General features: G+C 28.7%; 1 protein-coding gene and 1 pseudogene across 6 annotated transcripts; both read right to left on the bottom strand.

Moving 5' to 3' along the window:
* Positions 1-987: 987 nt before the first annotated feature.
* On the bottom strand, positions 988-9,202 carry LOC111287339 (MADS-box protein SOC1-like). Of its 5 annotated transcripts, none has more exons than XM_022877828.2 (8): positions 9,064-9,202; positions 5,077-5,266; positions 3,288-3,354; positions 2,395-2,456; positions 2,187-2,286; positions 1,846-1,887; positions 1,426-1,467; positions 988-1,282 (listed from the first exon to the last, which is right to left on the bottom strand). In XM_022877828.2, exons 1-8 carry the CDS (start codon positions 9,068-9,070, stop codon positions 1,112-1,114), a joined length of 681 nt encoding a protein of 226 aa, XP_022733563.2. In that variant the 5' UTR covers positions 9,071-9,202; the 3' UTR covers positions 988-1,111. The 5 variants fall into 5 exon arrangements, with proteins under 5 accessions (XP_022733563.2, XP_022733561.2, XP_089615381.1 ...); XM_022877826.2 differs by having other exon boundaries at positions 5,077-5,284; positions 9,064-9,195; XM_089759255.1 differs by having other exon boundaries at positions 988-1,270; positions 5,077-5,284; positions 9,064-9,195.
* Positions 8,911-15,246, bottom strand: LOC111287341 (lysophospholipid acyltransferase LPEAT2-like; annotated as a pseudogene). Its single transcript, XR_016341415.1, has 13 exons — positions 14,565-15,246; positions 13,574-13,754; positions 13,420-13,486; positions 13,063-13,254; positions 12,889-12,952; positions 12,333-12,459; positions 11,481-11,524; positions 11,232-11,302; positions 10,987-11,053; positions 10,855-10,905; positions 9,861-9,971; positions 9,378-9,425; positions 8,911-9,284 (listed from the first exon to the last, which is right to left on the bottom strand). The product of XR_016341415.1 is annotated as a lysophospholipid acyltransferase LPEAT2-like (transcript).
* Positions 15,247-19,166: the final 3,920 nt, after the last annotated feature.

Raw genomic sequence — 19,166 nt, 5'->3', positions numbered from 1 at the left:
TTTTAATTTTTAAAATTTAATTTTTATATATTATTTTAAAATAATTTTTAACATATTTAAATAAATTTATGTATAAAATAATTATTTTATTTTATAAAAATTTAAAAAATTAATAAAAATATATAATTTGATTCGATTCATATTTTTTTTTATATTTTACTTTTCAATCTGATTCTAATATATATTTAATATTTAAATTTATTTCGAACTAAATAAAAAAAATCAATTCAAACCGAACATTATAATTTCAAACAATTATTATTTTTTTTTTGAATTTTTTCTCACCCTCACGCTATACTACATAAGCTTTTCGCTTTCTTTACATTTATATGTAGATGATTAGATTTAAAATTAAAAAAGCAATAAAATATAAATGTAAAGAAAATTTGAATGCATGAAATTTATAATGATTCATTTTCAATGTAACAATTATGTTCATTTTACAACTTTCAAAAATTTTCATTATAAGAAAATTACAAATATAACCCCAATAACCTAGGATGGATTTTGGATTAGCTTTTGATAATCTGTTAATTTTAAAAATCAATTATAATCAAGCTCTTATCCTCTAATCAGAGACTAACATCCTAAGCAATAAGTATGACCAAATTGGGCTAAATTGACAGATTGAAAGCCCAACCAAAACAAAGCTAAAAAACAACCATCTTTGACAAATTCATCAATGAAAAGATCGTCTTGCAACAAAATTTGACATTTCAATATGACCATTTAAGATTCAAAATGCTACCCAAAAATCTCAAGCTACATTAACTTTACAAGGATTTACAAATTCAAGATTTGAGCAGCAACCCTGTTCCACAAAAGGTTCCGTATCAGAGGTCAATACCAATAGATCCGATATAATTTTATATACGATATAATAATATAACAAGAACATATAAACAAACGATTTAAAATTGTAACAAATGTCACACAAAAAGGTTAATAGAATAATGGAGCATTTCAATGACATGTAAAAAAAGATACTTTATATGACGAATCTTTGGTTATTGCTAATGTTGGATTTTTCAACAAGCATTTTTACATGCTGATATGAATTCTATTTGAAACTAATGCAACAAACCGGACGCTCAATGCATTAAATTGTGCACTATAATTCATATGTGCAAGGCATCGGATTAGCTCGTTGCAGGTTGCTTTTTGTTCTCCCTTCTGGTGGTCCAATGAACAAGTCAGTCTCCACGTCCGAGCTCGGACTGCTTTCATTATAGGGTATATTCTCTTTCTGCTCCTTTGATCCTTTCCATGGCTGCATAACACACTTGAGAGAAGAAGATTTAAGCCGGATTTTTCAGTTGAATCAAAGATTTCAATGAGACAATGTCGAAGGAAGCTTGTAATCAATCCAAATTCCTTGTCATTTTCCTGTCTGAATTGTTATTGATAGCAAAGGCAAAGGCTTACCTTCTCATAAAGCTTTGCATTTTCAGCAGCTAGGATTTTCTCCTGAGTTTTGGCCAAAAAAATTAAGACAGTTGTTAGCAATCAACTAATCACTCATTCAATGAAACTAATATATATAGAGTTTAGGGTTTAAGATATATATTGGTTAGACATGAATTTGAAGCAAAATGTAAAGTTCCGTATTCCGCTTATGAAGTATTATTTGTTTTCACATATATACCATATCATATCCTCATAATTTATCAACATGACAGGGAAAGTTACATGGCTTTTCCTTTCTTGTGTTACATTGCATCCTCATGTATAATTTTGAAGCATATCTTTTCATTAGAAGCTCTTGGCATAACCATAATCAACATGAAAAATTTTCTCACTCATGTTGAGGTCTATTATTTCAAAATGATCAACCTCAAGGCTTACCTTTTCTTGCAATCGATCCATCTGTTCCTTGAAAACTTGTGTCTGAAAAGTAGACAAGAATAATTTGTTAAATTTGAATTTATATTTGATGTACTATTAATAAATCAGATGATATCACATCATTAATGAATAAAAATAAATTTTTATCACTCTTAAAAATAATTACACAAAAACTAAATTTAAAAAAAAAAAATTATTAATGAGATACCATCATCTGATTTATTGATAGTATATAATATAAAATTTATATACTGATAATATATCAAATATAAACTCATTAAATTTTCAATGTATAAGATGTTCAGAAAACTCAATATCAATCGTTTCCATGCATATTCAACCTTTCGTGCTCTGACGTTGCTTACGCTCCTTTCCAACTGTTGTTCTATCTGTTGTAGTTCTTCTAGTGTGCATGAACCCAAACCCTCTCCGAGCAGTTTCCTGAGGCATTTCGGACTCGAATTTCAAAATCTTTCTTCAGTACTTCAACGTTAAAAATGACAAACCAGTAAAATTTGAGGAAAATGAATCTTAAATTAGGCCAAGTACCGTCTTAAATCTTGAAGAATCTCTATCTTCTTCACCATGTTTGCTGCTTCGGTCTTCAGATGCTGCCATTTCAGCCAATGTGCAATAGAAATTTCAGAAACAAGACTCCAAATATGATGCATATGCTGTGTTATAGCAGATAAATACAGCTCATATATATCCAATCCAAACTTGCAAGAGAGGGTACCAACCCCGCGGCCGATCCAAATGGTAGATAAAGAAAATTTTAGGAAATATTTTTCGTAAACATTCCTAAAATTTTTTTTTGGACATAATATTTTTTTTTATAAAATTAATAAATTATTGTAATTATATATATATATATTATAAATCGACGACTTCAAAAAAAGTCCTGAATCCGCATCATCCAACTAATATACATACATATAGAGAAAGAGAGATGCATACAATTGCATGCTACTTGGTGAAAAGGTTAGGGTTTTCACACTTATTTTAAGTATGTTTCAAGCTGTCAATATCGGCCAGTCTTGATTGAGGTATAAAAATGTAGGGAAGGAGAATCTGTAACCTAAGGGGTTGAGGAATAGAATTACATCTAACGATTTAATATACAACATAAAAATGATACGAAAAAAGACATAAACGTGACACGGGTTAAATTTTAATAAAAATTATATATGAATTTAATAAAAATAAAAAAAATATATTTCGTATTTTTCATATTGAAAAAAATTATAACAAATGATTTTTGTGCAAAACACGATATTAACACAGAAATTGTCAGTGATTTACACAATACAAATACTCGAAATTTTTAAATCTAAATGGAATACACATTTTTTCAGGATCATAAATAGAGAAAAATCACCTTAGGACATCATATACATCCACGAATATTTGATTGAAAAGAAAGGATTCAGAGAAATCCTAACCTGCATGTTTTGTTCAGTTGGCTTGGTTTTCGTATGCCTCTTGTAACGTTCTATTGTCTCCTGCATGCTAAAGAATGAAATCCAATAGCAATACAATTAATCTATCTCTTCTTTCAGATTAAAAATTACTCAAAACACATGTATTTAGGTATAAATGCATAAAAAAAAAAAGTCTGGCAGGTATATATTAGTTAAAAGAGTCATAATTTGTTTAAACTGTATATCGTCGGGAGCATTTCATCAATAATTTTTTTATTATAATTTTGTAATTACTCAATTATAATAAAGAATTATATAGGGGATCATTATTTATAAGTGAAAATATGCTCCTAATGAAAAATTTTATTTACTATTTTTCAACTTACAGAGAGTTACATGGCATAACATGAAATTTTCTTTTTGCTACTTCCTGTAACATCAAATTGCTGGTTTTTTATTTTAAAATTTTTTTTTGACAAAAGGGTTACACAAACCTTCAAATAAAAATTTAATAATCATTTAAATTTTAAACATTTTATTGCAATCAATCAAATTTTAAATTTTCTATTTAATGACAAGCCTGCATTTTAGTTATTCTTATCAATTCATGTATTTGTATCGTATCCGTTTTATATTAAACATATATAAAATACAAAAATTATCATGTTATAATTAGTACTAACACGTCAAACACAGAACAAATTTTTAATTTTTGTTAAATTCTATATAATTTTTTTATCAATTTTAACTTTGATTTTTTTCATACTTATTTCATATCGTATTTAAAATTACCAAATTAAATTTTAGTCACTAAGCTATTATTTGTTGTATACAATACCCAAAGTTCAATTTTTTTTAACATTTTAGCATTAGGAAAGGGCCAACTCTCATTTTAAGACAGCATTAACCACTAAATTAAGCAAAATGAAATAGTCACCAAATTTAGTTTAATTTGATTCACTAAAAAAATTTTAATGAACAACCCTAATGTGTGCTAGATCAAACAACCTTAGATTGCAAATCCCATATATACCAACAAAAAAAAAAATGAAATCGATACTAATATTAAAGCCAAAAAGTGGTGACACTCAAAAAATATGAACCAGAAGAGCTAGGGTTAGGTCTGGAATTTAAATCCGAGACCTATAATTTCTTATCTTCTCTATTTTTTATTTTATTCTCAAATTATGGTCTCACTTAATTCATGCCTCCCCTTTAAAAGGTAAGGTTCAGTATATATGATCAGGGGCACCGCTAAAGGTAGATAAATCTGATAATTTAAAACACTATATAATGATATGACAGAAATATGATACAAATAAATTACACGAAAGTTACATAATTTAAATTTTAACAATAACTATATATATATGTTTAACAAAACTAAAAAAAATATATTATATATTTTCGTATCGACACGAATTACGATATATAATTTTCGTGTAAAATATAACATAAGTATACAAATTTCAATTTTTATATGACATAAATACACAAATTGACAAATTTAGAAGTAGAGTTAGGCACGAGCCATGTCCCCCAAAATTTTAACAACCTTATATGTATGATACTCTTTCCCATAATATTTACTATTTAACCCTCTTCTCCTGTTGGATTTGGTATCTGACTCCCTTCTTCCTATACCTAGCTTAACCTCTGTGTATAATGTATCGAATGCGCATCTCAAAACATACAATCTCTTCCTTTATTATCTTATCCCGAATTAAGGCCTCTTATATAGAAAAAAATGACATGATCACAAACAAGAAAATTGTTAAGTTCATTAGAGAAAGTGGGGAGCTAATGGTACCTAGAACTGGCAAATTCACAGAGCTTGCCTCTGGGAGAGAAAATTATGAGAGCAACTTCAGCATCACAAAGAACTGATAGCTCAAAGGCCTTTTTGAGCAACCCACTTCGTCTCTTGGAGAAGGTGACTTGCCTGCTTGTGGCATTCTCTATCCTCCTCATTTGAGTCTTTCCTCTCACCATTTCAGCACCTTCAAGCAACAAAAACGCTGAAGCTATCATCATTACAGTACAGCAGCAAAAAAACTCAGATAATTACCATGACAGACATAACAAAAATCCAACCAAGTATAACCCAGAAATCCATTTTTTAATGATGTTAGAGAACAAAATAAAATGTTGTTCAGTTGTGTAAACAAAGGAGATCAGACGCCTGTGAGCAAAAGAGATCATCAAACTTAAGTTTCTCACCAAAAAATTAAAAGAAAAAAAAAAAAAAACCCAGAAAGCTAGAAAAATCTGATGGATGTGAAGAAAATCTAGAAGACCCAAGATTAGAAAATTTTATTGTGATTTGATTCATACAGTTGTAAAGGGGAAGAGCATATATTTGTATATTAAAAAAAAAAAAAAACATTTTGAAACCTCTTTTTTGCTTAGTCTTGGTAAACTCATAACACAAACCCCAGAAGAAAGAACTTACAATGAAAATGGAAAATTTTAGTAAAAATATTTTAAAAATTTTGATTTTATTGTGCTGTGAAGTTATAAAAAAGGAAAAGCAAACAGCTCCAAGATAAAAATGGAACGTTGGAAAGGTACAATGATAGAAATATGCAAACATCGTCCGTACAATACCGTACACATCCGACCAATCAGGTTTCGAAAGATCAGAAACAGCTGATAATTTTTTATTTTTAAACTGACAATTGGTATATTAAAATATGTATATTTTTATCGTATTTTATATAAAATATCATAATTTATATTAATATAAAAATATTTTTTTATTTTTTATTTTATTAAATACATATATAATAATTATTAAAATTTTAAATTATATTATTTTTATATTATTTATATTATATTTATATATATCATTACACCTTATTTTAAATTATCAAAAAAAATAATTAAAAAAAAAAAAAAAAAAAACCGAGGCAACAAAGGACAAAATAACAGCCACTCAAGCATTCACATTACTTTACAAACACGAATATTTGAGATAAGACCACATTGAAATTTTTGGCCTCTTCTTTTGTGAGGGCAAGCTAGGAAAATTGGCCTTTGGATTTAGTTTTTTTTTTTTTTTTTTTTTAACTTCTTTTGTTTTTTACATTTTTTTGGTAAGAAAATTTTCTTCTTTTCTCTAGTAAAATCCCATTTTTCATGCTTAGTTTTTTTTTTTTTTTTTTTTTTCTAATGTGAGGAAGCCATAATTAAGATAACAGGGAAGGAAAATTATACGTCATTTTGCTCGGCCTGAATATGTTACCTGTCATAATTAGTCCCACATACGTTATAAATTAATAGACAGAATTAAATATGAATGAATAAAATTATATTTGTAAATTATTTAGTAAAATAATAAATTATAAAATATTATATAATTATTTATTAAATTTACTAAATAAATAAAAAGTAATTACATTAATAAATTATTTATTAAATGTTTTGTTAATTTTTATAAATAAATCAAATATGAATAAATTTTATTATATTTATAATTTATTTATTTTAATTAATAAATTTTAAAATATTATTTATAATTATTTATTAAAATTTTTAAATGAACAAAAATTCAAAAACATCTCAACAAAAAAAGAAAACTTTTTATAATGAAAACTTTTTATAATTACAAATAAATCCAAAGCCACCCATTTATGTATACATACGAATACTTGTAAAGAACTTAAAAATGGAATAATGACAACGGCAATCACAGCATGAGGATCTAATAGCACAGATAATTTTTCTACCTATTTAAAATTTTTTGCTAATATTTTAATATTCAAATAAAAAAAATTATAAAATATATTATTAATGTACTATTTTAATTTTATAAATAAAATTTATAAAACAATCTATATCCTTTAAAATATATTTAAAAAATAAAACATGTCATTTTTTGCGAAATTAAAAAATTAATAATTTTTTATAATATAATTAGTTATGTGCCGACACTTGTCATTTGTCTGTAACTTTCATGGGTTTTCTTTTATGCCTTTTGTAGGGATTGGCTTTAGGTTAGTTAGCCTTGGGTCTGCTACATGGGGGACCACAAAGCTTGCCATGTTTCTCTTTTTTTAACCCATCAGCTTTCAATCAAAGGGTCAAATTTGATTTTGGGATTTGTGAGATTACATCATGGCCCTTGAATAACAAAGAAAGAGTTAATGGGAACCTTAAAGTGTAATTTCTATGGAAGTTCTGAGGATCACAACAATTCGGATCGGATGTCTCTTTTTTAGGACAGGTGGTCCTCCAATTTGGGTCAGTGTGGGTGATACTGTTCATTTCTGCCCCTGCTGGGGGAGGGGTGCCTTTATTGTTGTACTAACGTGATAAATACAAGGGAATATGGTCCATGTGCATGCATTCCCTGGATGGTCCCCCATACTCGGAATTCATTGTGGATCAGAAAAAAAACTATGAAAGCCAAAACTTTATTTAAAATCATAATTTTCGATTTGATCTGAATAAATTTTTTTATTTGATTTGAATATTAAATATATATATATAATTCAGATAAAATTTTAAATTAAAAAATAAAAAAAAATTCGTTGGCTCCCTTTATGTCTTCAATATCTTGAAGATTATGTCTTCATATATGGCAGAGTTAAAATTAATGTCTAGAATAATCAGCTTGAGTTGAGATTCCAAAACTTACCTCGATGCTCAAGTTAATGTTCTAAATAAAATTTAAAAAACTTGGAATGTTTATAATAGTCTTCTTATCTTTTAATTTTTTATTTATACATGATAATTTATGTATTTATATTATATTTTATACAAAAATTATATATCATAACTTATAATTATACGAAATCTAATTTATATCAATACAAAATCTAAGGAAAGCTTGCCCAACCTACTAATCTTGTTCTATAGATTTGGTATAGATTCGGCGTTAGTGAACTTGTACATCATTTTGCACCTTTATCATGTCACAAAAAAATGTTAACTATATTATATAAACAGTCGTTAATCTTATTTAATTACATTAAATTTTTATGTATTTTTAAAATTTTATAATTTTATTTACAACAAAATATCACATAAACAGTCGTTAGTCTTTTTGAACTAATTAAACTTTTTTTTGTATATACTTTTAAAATTTTATGATTTTATATACAACAAAATAAAATATTACAAACTTATTTTCATACAATAAAGGTATTAAATACCCAAAAAAATTAAATGCAGTTTATTTTGATTATTCACCAATGATTAGAGGTAATATCATTATGGAATTTGATTTAACTTTTTCAGATAATACATATATAATTATAAATTTTTAAAATATGATCCAAATCTAATCCAAACTTTCATCTAATTCAATTCAAATCGAATTTTATCAATTTTATTGGTTTATCAAATTTTAAGATTTAATTTTTTTTATTTTTATATATTATTTTAAATATAAAATAATTATTTTTATTTTATAAAAATTAAAAATATATATAAACTAAACAAATATATAATTTAATTTGATTCAATTTTTTTGATTTTTCACTTCTTGATCCAAAATCCGATTTAAATCTAATTTATATATTTTATATATGAATTTAATCCAAACCGAATAAAAAAAAATTAATCCAAACAAAATACTATGATTTCAAATCAATTTTCAGTTTTTTTTCACCCCTACCTATGATAATAATAGACATTTAAATTGAATGCACCCAAAAAAAAATTCTTAAGTTATTAAAACTTACTTTTAGAATCAAAATATTCTATGAGCACAAAACAATACAGTTCAAAGATATTGGTTCATGCGAGCAACATGACGGGCAAGATCAAAAAATTCAGCACAAGAATCAGTTACCTGGCATTCATGTCAAGAAAACCCAAGAAGCAGTGAAAAAATAGTTACACAAAATGGAGGAAAATGGCCCCTCCATTCATCAAACAATCTCCTCCAGCATCCTATCACCAGCTTTTGACAAGTGATATCAGCAAAGGGTTCTTTCTCAGGCAGGAAAAGAAATCATCCCTGCTGATTCTCCCATCATTGTCCATATCAAATAGATTGAACAGCCCATGGGACTGCATGTAGACAGTGGCAGATGAGCTTGGGTCAGGTCAGAAATGGCACCCCAAAAAAAATTAACAAACAGTCTTATATAGTATTTCTTTTACCTCATCTTCATTCAGATCTGGAATTGCTTGCCTAAAAATATCTTTCAACTGATCCAAAAGCAATCAGAAACAGAAGAGTTAATGTTATGAGCATAAATGAGCAAAGGTTAACCGGATGACAAACCCAAAGTTTAGCTCAGTTGGTGCATGCAGCTATCCTTAAAAAATGGCATCTAGTAAGTTTGGGGTTCAAATCTCAACACTCGCAATCTTTTCTCTTATACCTAGCTGCGGTCTTTTTTTTATCCAAAAAAAAGGTTAAACAGGAGAAAAAAAGGCTGTTGTCTCCTTTGTACCCAAAGAAAAGGTTAATCGGATGACAAATCCAGAGCTGAACTCAATTAGTTTATGCAGTCATCTTTAAAACATAGCATCCAGTCCCCATCACCAGACCACGGTCTCTTTTGTACCCCAAAAAAATGGTTAAACGGATGAAAAATGAACAAGTACAAACTTAGGGAAACCAAAGAAAGAACAACATACTTCTTTCTTTGTACAATAGTTATCTCCCTCTGCATCACATTCAGCAAAGGCTAGTTCACAGGCTGGCCTGAATAGTGGCTGCTTCATAACACGAGCTGATCCAAATAAGAACTGCCAGGAAGAACAGAATACTGTATTGTGAGCCAGCTAAGGAGGCAAATTTTGCTTACACTTCGTTTTGTATGAAGGAAAGAAAGAATTTTGATATAAACATTGAGCAACATAACATGCGCTATTTTGTAACTCAACCATTAGATTAAAACAATTTACTTCCTTTCCTCTCTCTTTTCTTCCTACCAAACAGAGCCTTAAGGCATCTTTAGACCAAAATTCTGGTGCAACTTTGGCATGTAAATCAGGCACAAACATCAGAGAGAATTCAGAAGCTTAGGAAACCTAGCAGCAAATATACAAAACATAGAACAAGATTAAAACGGATGGGGTAAGGAATAGTTTTTTTTGTTTTAGAAGGAAACCAATAATAATAAAGTTTTCTGTTTTATGCAGCAACCAATAACAACACTAAAAGATTTAGTGAGATGCAAGGGTTATCACCAAGAAAAGTATGCCTCTAAAGAGTTATTATCTAAATATCTGCTTTTAAATTCTGCTTTAGTACCAGGATGTCAGCAGAATACTAAAAATTTGATACCTAAGGGCAACGTAGTGGCGGCAATAATGAAGAGGAAGAGGTGACGAGTCCAAAATTCATGACTTAATGGGAGAAAATTGGAGGGTCGAATATGGATTCTTTGTGCAGGAGAAGAGAAGTCGAGGACTTCAGGTAAACAAGATTTAATCAATGCGGCATGTATTTGGTCGTGTGTATAAAGTACAAAGATTTTCTATAGATGACCAAAGCACTATCATTTTCATATATATGCTGCCATGTTCTTGGTCAGGTAGCAACACACTAAAGCATGATGCTAACATGAAGACACAAAAACCAAAGTAAAAAATCCGTCTGGAGGCAAATAATGGGCAGTTGGACTACCTGCTTAAATGTAATTGATCCATTCTTCTCCACATCAAGGAACCCAAAGATCTGTATTCAAGAATATAATCATGATACAAAAGAGAGGAAATAAATGTCATAACAATAAGCAAATATTAAGAAAAAACTGACCTCTTCAGAAAGTTTACAGGCCTTTAGTTGTAGAACCCTCAAAAAATCCTTAAGTTTGACACAACCGCTGCAGGAAGAGATCATTCGGAACTTAAAAAATTATGAGAAAAAAGAAAGGAACAAATATCCTTCAGTGTTTCTGCATTAGAGGTCGTGTGGTTCTACAAGTCTAGCATCTGCTACTCTTGGTTGGCTCAATAACAAGAAAAGAATACTTTTTCTCGTCATAAATGCTTTAGCAATACCTGGTGTCTGGATTCATGGAAAGAAACTTATCCAGAAAGTCCATGGCCTCCAAGCTGCTTATGTGGTATAGCTGCAAAAAGAGATAAACTGGTTTACTAAGTGAGGAAGTGATTGGAGAAAACGTAGGAGTAAGCATCTTCATAGAAACCAACGTAGACAAATCAACTTCAAAATATGAATGAATTTCCATGGAAGACAAAAGAATAGGTGTATGTTTCAAATATGAAGAGGTTCAATGCCTGACTCACCGATTCAATCCTGGCCATCTCAAACATATAACGCCAGGCTTTTCCTGCAAAGTTTATGTTAAAACAACTATTAGTGAAAACTATAGCAGGACAACTAGATTCAATTCTAAGCTTAAAACTAACACAAACAAATATTCAGATGCCAGGCAGTTCATTACCGACAATCATTCCAGAAAGGAGCTGCAGCCAATATTGTCAGAAAATATACTAGGAATTAATTGATTAGTCAGCATACTTGCTCCTATATAGATACAGCCACTGACAAGGAATAACATGGATTTAACTTAAATAATGATGCTCAACTAAACACAGTATCTTCTCCATCTTGATTTTATTCTATACCACCAATCTAAATGAGATAAATTTTATGAAAATATGGACATAAACCTACCCATTGTCATTCTTTTTCGGCACAGTTGCTTCAATAGTCATGTATGCTTCAGCACAATACTCTCAGTAACTATAGCAAGTCTAAAAACTATTACTCTTTATAAGTAAGGACTATATTAGTAAAAAACATAGCAAATTTCTTTTCTTAAGAAACATAAAATAAAGCTTAATAATGACTCTTCTAGCATACATAACTTATTAAATAACACCACCAACTTATAGAAATCACATTTGTGAATCTTCTTGATGTTTTATCTTAACTAAAAATCTTTATTTTCCAGAACAAGTACCTGTTTTCTGCAAGTCATTTCCAATTACTTTACTACAGAAGAAGAAAAATAGTGATGCCTCACAGATGCACTTCAAGATGAACCACATGTCATGGGACCCCAAATTTCTAAACACTAACTCAATTTTCATTAATTTAAAAGTTCATAAACAATCACTGAGAGAAGCTCACACCTGTTGTAGCTGAGCAGCTTTCATGAGGAGCATTACATCCCCATAGGAATGAGATGTTTGTACAACATTGAGAACACTTGCCATAGCTTGACCAGTCAGCACACACACATATGAACTAATCAACAATCTACAGAACCCAACATCACAAGGAGAAATAAAAATACATACAGACTGCTTCTACATATCTGTAAAGATCCATAAGCAAATATAGGAAGTAAAAGTCAAGCACCAGGACACATAGAGACTAAAGTTTCTTAGCATTCATTATCAAAAGTACAAAATTTCCAGCAAAGTTCCATAGAATGTACACTGGGTATTGCTCTTTAAAAACTAAAAACAAACACATTAAAGGTCAGATGAAGTAACAAAATTAGATCAATAACAAGCAGACACTCACCCTCTCTGCAAAGCGGAGAGCATTTTGGTTTTGGTGATCAGGAAACATAATGATAGGGAGATATTAAGAAAACTCGGAATTAGATTCAAACAGAATGCAGATTTGCTGAACTGTGGAAAACAACACTGAAATTTGAATTAAATAAGCTAGATGTCATACCTCCATAAAATTATGAAACTGAGTAAACATTCTAAACATGAGCTTAGCCAAAGAAATAAGCCCCCTAAGCAAGACAATACCAAAAACATTTAGTAAGTGAATGCAGAGAATAAAAAGAACAGAGAACAAAAAAGTTAAAGAAAGGAGGTTTTCACCAAAGAAATCGAGTCCTACCAAGATTGATCGAAGTGTACATGGGGATATCAAACAATAACAGGTTGAATAGGGTGACCAGGGATGAATGCACCAAGTTGGAACGAAATAAGGACCTTCCCAGTAGTTGTGGTTCCCTCAGGAAATGGTAGCACCCTAGGAAATGAATGACATGAAGCCCTTCTCTGTATTCAGATCCTTGAAACCACATTTCTGTATCAATAGCTTATAAATTGATAAAAATCATATAAATTTACTTCATTATAATGAACTTAGACACATGAATGATTCAACATTTCTACAGTTACCATTTCCCCTACTTTAGGGAGTTTCAAAACAACTACACCAAACAAGCCAAAATACAGATGTCATAGAAACTTTGTACCTTTATTTCATTTACAGCATTCTTTCTTGATGCTGGTGAGAATCTATCAACATATATCACCTATGAACATAAAAGAAAATGAGTTCAGTAACACAAAGCATATAGCAACTATAAAAACAGAAGATCAAAATTAAGCTTGTAGATTACCTGCATAGCTCTAATAATAGTTCCAACAAAGGATATGGAGTCATGGGACTCTGATGCAACTATTGTAAGAAATAATTCATAGAAATAAAAAATGGGTTCAATGTATGATACATGATTTGATACAACTTTTGAAGCAATCTCCCTTGGAGCTGCTTTTCCTTTTCTTCTAATCCACTGGTAGCTACATGAAAAAGGAATTCAACCATTGTTATCAAAATATTAGAAAATTTTCAACTCAAGGGAAAATCATTTTGATTTTTGACTAGATTTGAAATTCATGTATTCTTATCGTGTAAGATACTGAAATTCATGTATTTGTTCCGTGTTTTACATGAAAATTATGTGTCACAATTCTTGACACAAAAACATGAATTACATTTTTTTAGTTTTGTTACACGGCAGTCCATGGATTTAAATAACGTCCGTAACATGGTATAAGCGCTATTTAGCAGCAGCACCGCTCTCCGCTACCATTATTCACCGCAATAGATATGTGAATCATCATTCCTACAAATAATAGTATATCGTGTCCGCAAACAATGATATAACGAAAAATTGCAGCCGGGACACTAAAACCATTATTTGTACTTTTCTTTAATATATCTATAAATTTTATAGCATATTGATTATGAGTTATAGCTAAAATATGTCAAAATTTTATTTTAACCTCTAAATATAAGATTAAAATATTATAAATAAATATTATTATATCAAACTATTCTTTAGTAAATTATGAAAATTTTTTAAAAAAATAGAACTGAGAAGAGCATGGTTACCGCTGTATTATTTATAATGTCCACAATCATGGTAAATACGACGCGACAAAAACTGCGGTCGCAGCGGTTGCAACCGTATTTTAAATCCCTGGTTACACCTGTATATAATAATTGCAAAAATTTTAAACGTATTACATTTTTATTTTTTTTCATATTATGTTCGTATGCATCATCATATTAGTATTTTAGATTGGCATGGTTCGTTATTGACTTACCCGCAAGAGAATAGGATAAAGCGAGCGCAAATCCTAGTGACCCACATGATTCTAGTCCGCCATTTGGGCATTGGATTTTGCTTATCCTTCCACCCTTCTAACGCTATCCTGGTCGCGATATAACCAACTGCCAAACACACACCAAACAAGACCAATCTCGCTAAAGCAATCGGCAAACACAGCACGATCTTTGTTACTTCGTAAACCCCGCAAATAGATGGCGACCCGTTTCGAAACGGATCAACCGTGGTCGGCGCCGGAACCGAGAACTCGCCTGACCAGAGAAACTCGTACGGGTTCGGAGAGTTGACGTGGCCGTTCTTGTTGTTGATTCGGCTGTGGTTGTGGTTGTGGTTATGATTCTGATGAGGAATGCGGATTTGGAGGGCAGATTGTTGATCGGAGAGTTCGGAATCTTCGTCGTCAAGGACGGTGAGGACAGTTTGGGGTTGATCGGTCGATCGAGGAGGGAGAAGCGGTGACGTCAGATCATGGTCCACCATTCAACTGAATCAAAGAGGAGAATCAAGGGAAATTTCTTTCGTTTTTTAAAGTTAATTTTGGGGGGTTTTGATGGCGGATATTTGAGTTTGAATGAAGAAAAAGGAGTGATGGAAAGTGGGGAGCTGAGGTCCACGTGTTGGAGTTGTGGTTCCGAGCAAACTAACGGCAAAAAATCCAACAAATCTAAAAGAGGTTTGAGATTGTTACTGACGTAAATGATATCTCAAGAAAGTTATTTGACTTCACTTCAACAAAATTTAAAATTCCGTTAAGATATTATCGACTTGAATCTGGATAATTTAATTTATTAATGTACTGAATTTTAATATTTGAATATTTAATTTTAAATAATTTATGAATATAATTAAAATTTTAAATTTTAGCATATTTTATTATTTTATTTAAAAATTATTATTTTATTTATATATATTAATTAAAGTTTAAATTTAAGTTTAAACACATATTAAAATTTAAAATCAATTATAAAAATTAAATTATTTTATATTAAATAAATGTAATCAAATAAATTTGAGTAATTTAATTTTTATTTTGAGTCGAATCTAAATTTAAAAATTAAAATTTAATTAAAATCAAATTAAATTTTAAATAATTTAAAAATTAAATTTAAATTTAAATTTTTTATTATATCAATTTAATTCAACTCAATTACATATTTTAAATTAATGTTTTCATTTAAGATATCATTAAAAAAATATAAAAATATATATTTTATATATTTTTTGTTAACATAAATTATAATATATTTTTTATATAAAATATGATATAAATATTTGAGTTATCGATTTTTTATAAGGCATGAATATAAAAATTATCTGTCCACTTTAAAGAAACCGTGCTGTTTTATTGTCGTGGCGACGAGATCTGCAAGAGTTACTTAATTTTTTTCCTATCTTAAGTAGTTTCTTAATTAGGGATTCATAGGTGGGCATCAATAGATTGTACTTGATTTAACTTATTGAAAATTAGATCTGCTGAAAAATTGAGTTATCCGTATAAATATAAAAATTTGTTTAAAATTTAAAAAAAAATTATTTAAAAAAATTAAAATTTATTAAATAGATTTGAATATAATTTTTAAATTAATTTAAATTTCAAGACAAATTTCAGATAAAAAAATTAAAGTCCAAATTTGGTCTAGTCCTATCCAAATAAATTATATATAATTAAAATATTATAATTATATAAGTATATGTATGTAATTTTTTATTTTTTTATTTTTTAAATAATTTTTTTTTAATTTTTTATTATACAAATTAAATTTAATAGATGATTTAAGATTTATTTTTTTTAATTTATATTGATTTAGAAAAATTTTGAGACTTTGAAATATTGAGTTGAGTCATGTTTAAACAAACATATAAATTATTAACATCAAGTATGAGTTCGATGGACTATACCTAACCTATGAACATCTCTGTTTAAAATTATTGATATATATTAATTCTATTCAATTTATTCCAATTCATTATTAATTGGTAAAAAATTAGTTTATTCAATTAGTTTGATTGATTATCGATTTTAAAATTAAAAATTGAATAGATCAAATTAATTTGATCTTACTAATTTATTTTTTGCATTTTTATGTAATAAAATAAATATAATACAGATTACAATAGTTTAAAATCATATATATCATAAATTATATCATTTAGTTTGTAAAATTAATAACATAAATATAAAATAATTTTTATGTAATAATATAAAAAAAAATTTTAACAATTAAAATCGAATAAATCAATTGAACCGAAATACTTAAATTGATTTTAATCATTCAATTAATAACTTTAAATCAATTTGATTTGATCAATTAACTTAACTTTAAATAAGACTAGTTAATTCAATTTTTAAAATTTTTAAAATCAGATCAATCGAATTCTCTCCCCTACTTTATTTTTATGGCTTTGTTTGAATGATGCTTTGGCAAATTGAAATAAATTAAGGCTATTGCTAACTGAAGAAAAATAAATAAGATAGGAGATTTGTAGCTGTTGTGAACATTTTAGTTCATTTAGGCTTTCTTTTTTTTTTTTCTTATAATTTTATTTTACCAACAAATATTCTAAGAGTGTTTATTAAGATTATTATTTAAAAAATATCTTCATTTAGGCCCTTTGAAAATCAAAACATTCATATAGTTTTCTAATTCAATGAATAAAGAAATTTCCTTGAATAGTAGTTGAGTTTTGCTTTAAATTTTTTACAATATAATAAAATCAAATTGCTTCATTCTTTTCAATATTAGAATCAATATCAAAAGATTAACAACCCTAATCATCTATTACAATCAATTAAATTTTTAAACATATATTTTCATTAATTAAGTTATCGTTTAATGAAAATTGATTAACCATCAACATTGATTTTCGTTTAGTTAAGGATTTAATTAAAGCGAAAATTGATGTTTAATAATTCATTTGAATAAAAATAAATATTTAAATATTTAATTGATTCAAAATAATATTTGATTAATTAAAATAAAATATCTTATTAAATTTTTATCCGGAAGATTTTGTGAACCTTTTATCATTTTTTTTAATCTCCAAATGTGTGGGTGGGTCCAAATTGCAATATCCATCCAGGACAATTAGTCCATCACCCAAAAAGAGTGGAGGGAATTGTTGGTTGTTGATGCTGCCTTTTTTCAAGGTTACCATCTCCAATGAGTAAACTCAAAAACAACATCAATAATAGGTTAGGATAACATTTATTCTCCTGCCTGTTGGGTTCCAACTTCCAACCAATGGAAAACTGACTCCTGGTCTGAAATTGACCAGCAATACATTTGGAAGAAGGAGAAACATATCCCAGTTTGAGAATAAAAAAAAATAAAATTTGGATATTAAAATTTAAATATCAAATATGACTATGATTGTATAAATTAATTGAGTTCAATTCTGAAATAATTATATCATTTTTTTTTTCCTTTGATACTCCAAATGCTAATATGACAAACAAAACGATTGCCGACATGCCAATACGAATGGATTAAGGATTTATTTTGACATTACCACTTCAATAGTGTTCAAACAGGGTTACTAGAAGCTGTACTATTGTGTTGCACTTGAAGCAATAATCATAACAATACAGAAGCAATAGACAATAATCAATAATCAAATACGCAAGAAAAATAAAGTATACCAAGATTTACGTAGAAAACCCTCCAGTGTAGAGGAAAAAAAACCACGAGCCACCAGAAAAATCTTTACTATCAAATAATAGTTATACAAAGTTCTTCTCTAACTAAAACTAGAGCTAATCAACAACTAGAGAAACAATTGAAGAAATCTCATCAAATAAGTGACTCAACAAATACACCATGGATTTGTTCCTAGAGAGCTTCAAACCCGATCTTCACCGTTCAAAATGTAGAACTCTGAATCATAAACCTCCTGATAAGGTTCAAACTCAATCGGACCACGGATTGACTTCCGTTCAACCAACTCTCTCTTCTTTTTTTTCTCTCTCTGCTTTTCCTGACTTTTTTTCTTTCTCTGCTTGGTTTTTGACATACACCTAAAACAACCCTACATCTTTTTTATTAAGTAGTTAGGGCTCTGTGTAAAATAAAAGATCAATGCACATGACCTTTACTTGGTCAAAAACCACTTACATGAGACTGGACCCCATTTTCTAACATATTGCCCATGCAAATCTCAACCACGTGAACTTCACAGGCAAGATTATTTTTTTGTATAGCATTGAAGTTTAATCAAAAGCATGTTTTGAACGGAAAAGCTACCTTCGACAACAATGCTAAATTAGATCTAAAGCCCTATCCATACAAAGATATCTGCCCTTTCCATGCAAAAAATATGACTAATTTTTGTGGCAGGTTTTATACAGTAATGAACACTTGAATTCTGCCTTAATACATGATTGATACAGATGTAAACTACTAGAAAATTGATTCAGTTGTCACTTAATACTTGTATCTATAACTTGGTTAAAGAATACAACAACAACAAAAACACGAACCTGACAAAAAAAAATCACTGTCTTATAGGGATAATAACGGTTCATATCAGATCAAATTTGATTTAATTTTTTCAGATATTATATAATATTATGAATTTGAAA

Source organism: Durio zibethinus, chromosome 4, assembly GCF_047325235.1.
Source record: "Durio zibethinus cultivar Kanyao isolate XHJ-2024 chromosome 4, ASM4732523v1, whole genome shotgun sequence".
NCBI classification, from domain to species: domain Eukaryota; kingdom Viridiplantae; phylum Streptophyta; class Magnoliopsida; order Malvales; family Malvaceae; genus Durio; species Durio zibethinus.
Note: the sequence above shows the minus strand (reverse complement) of the source record. Positions and strands in the feature narration are given on the sequence as shown.

Excerpts from the sequence above, each read along its gene's own strand:
- LOC111287339 (XM_022877826.2), bottom strand. Across the intron at positions 2,287-2,394 it reads ATTCTTCAAGATTTAAGACG|GAAACTGCTCGGAGAGGGTT; the intron begins GTACTTGGCCTA and ends GAAATGCCTCAG. Across the intron at positions 1,888-2,186 it reads GCAACGTCAGAGCACGAAAG|ACACAAGTTTTCAAGGAACA; the intron begins GTTGAATATGCA and ends TCTACTTTTCAG.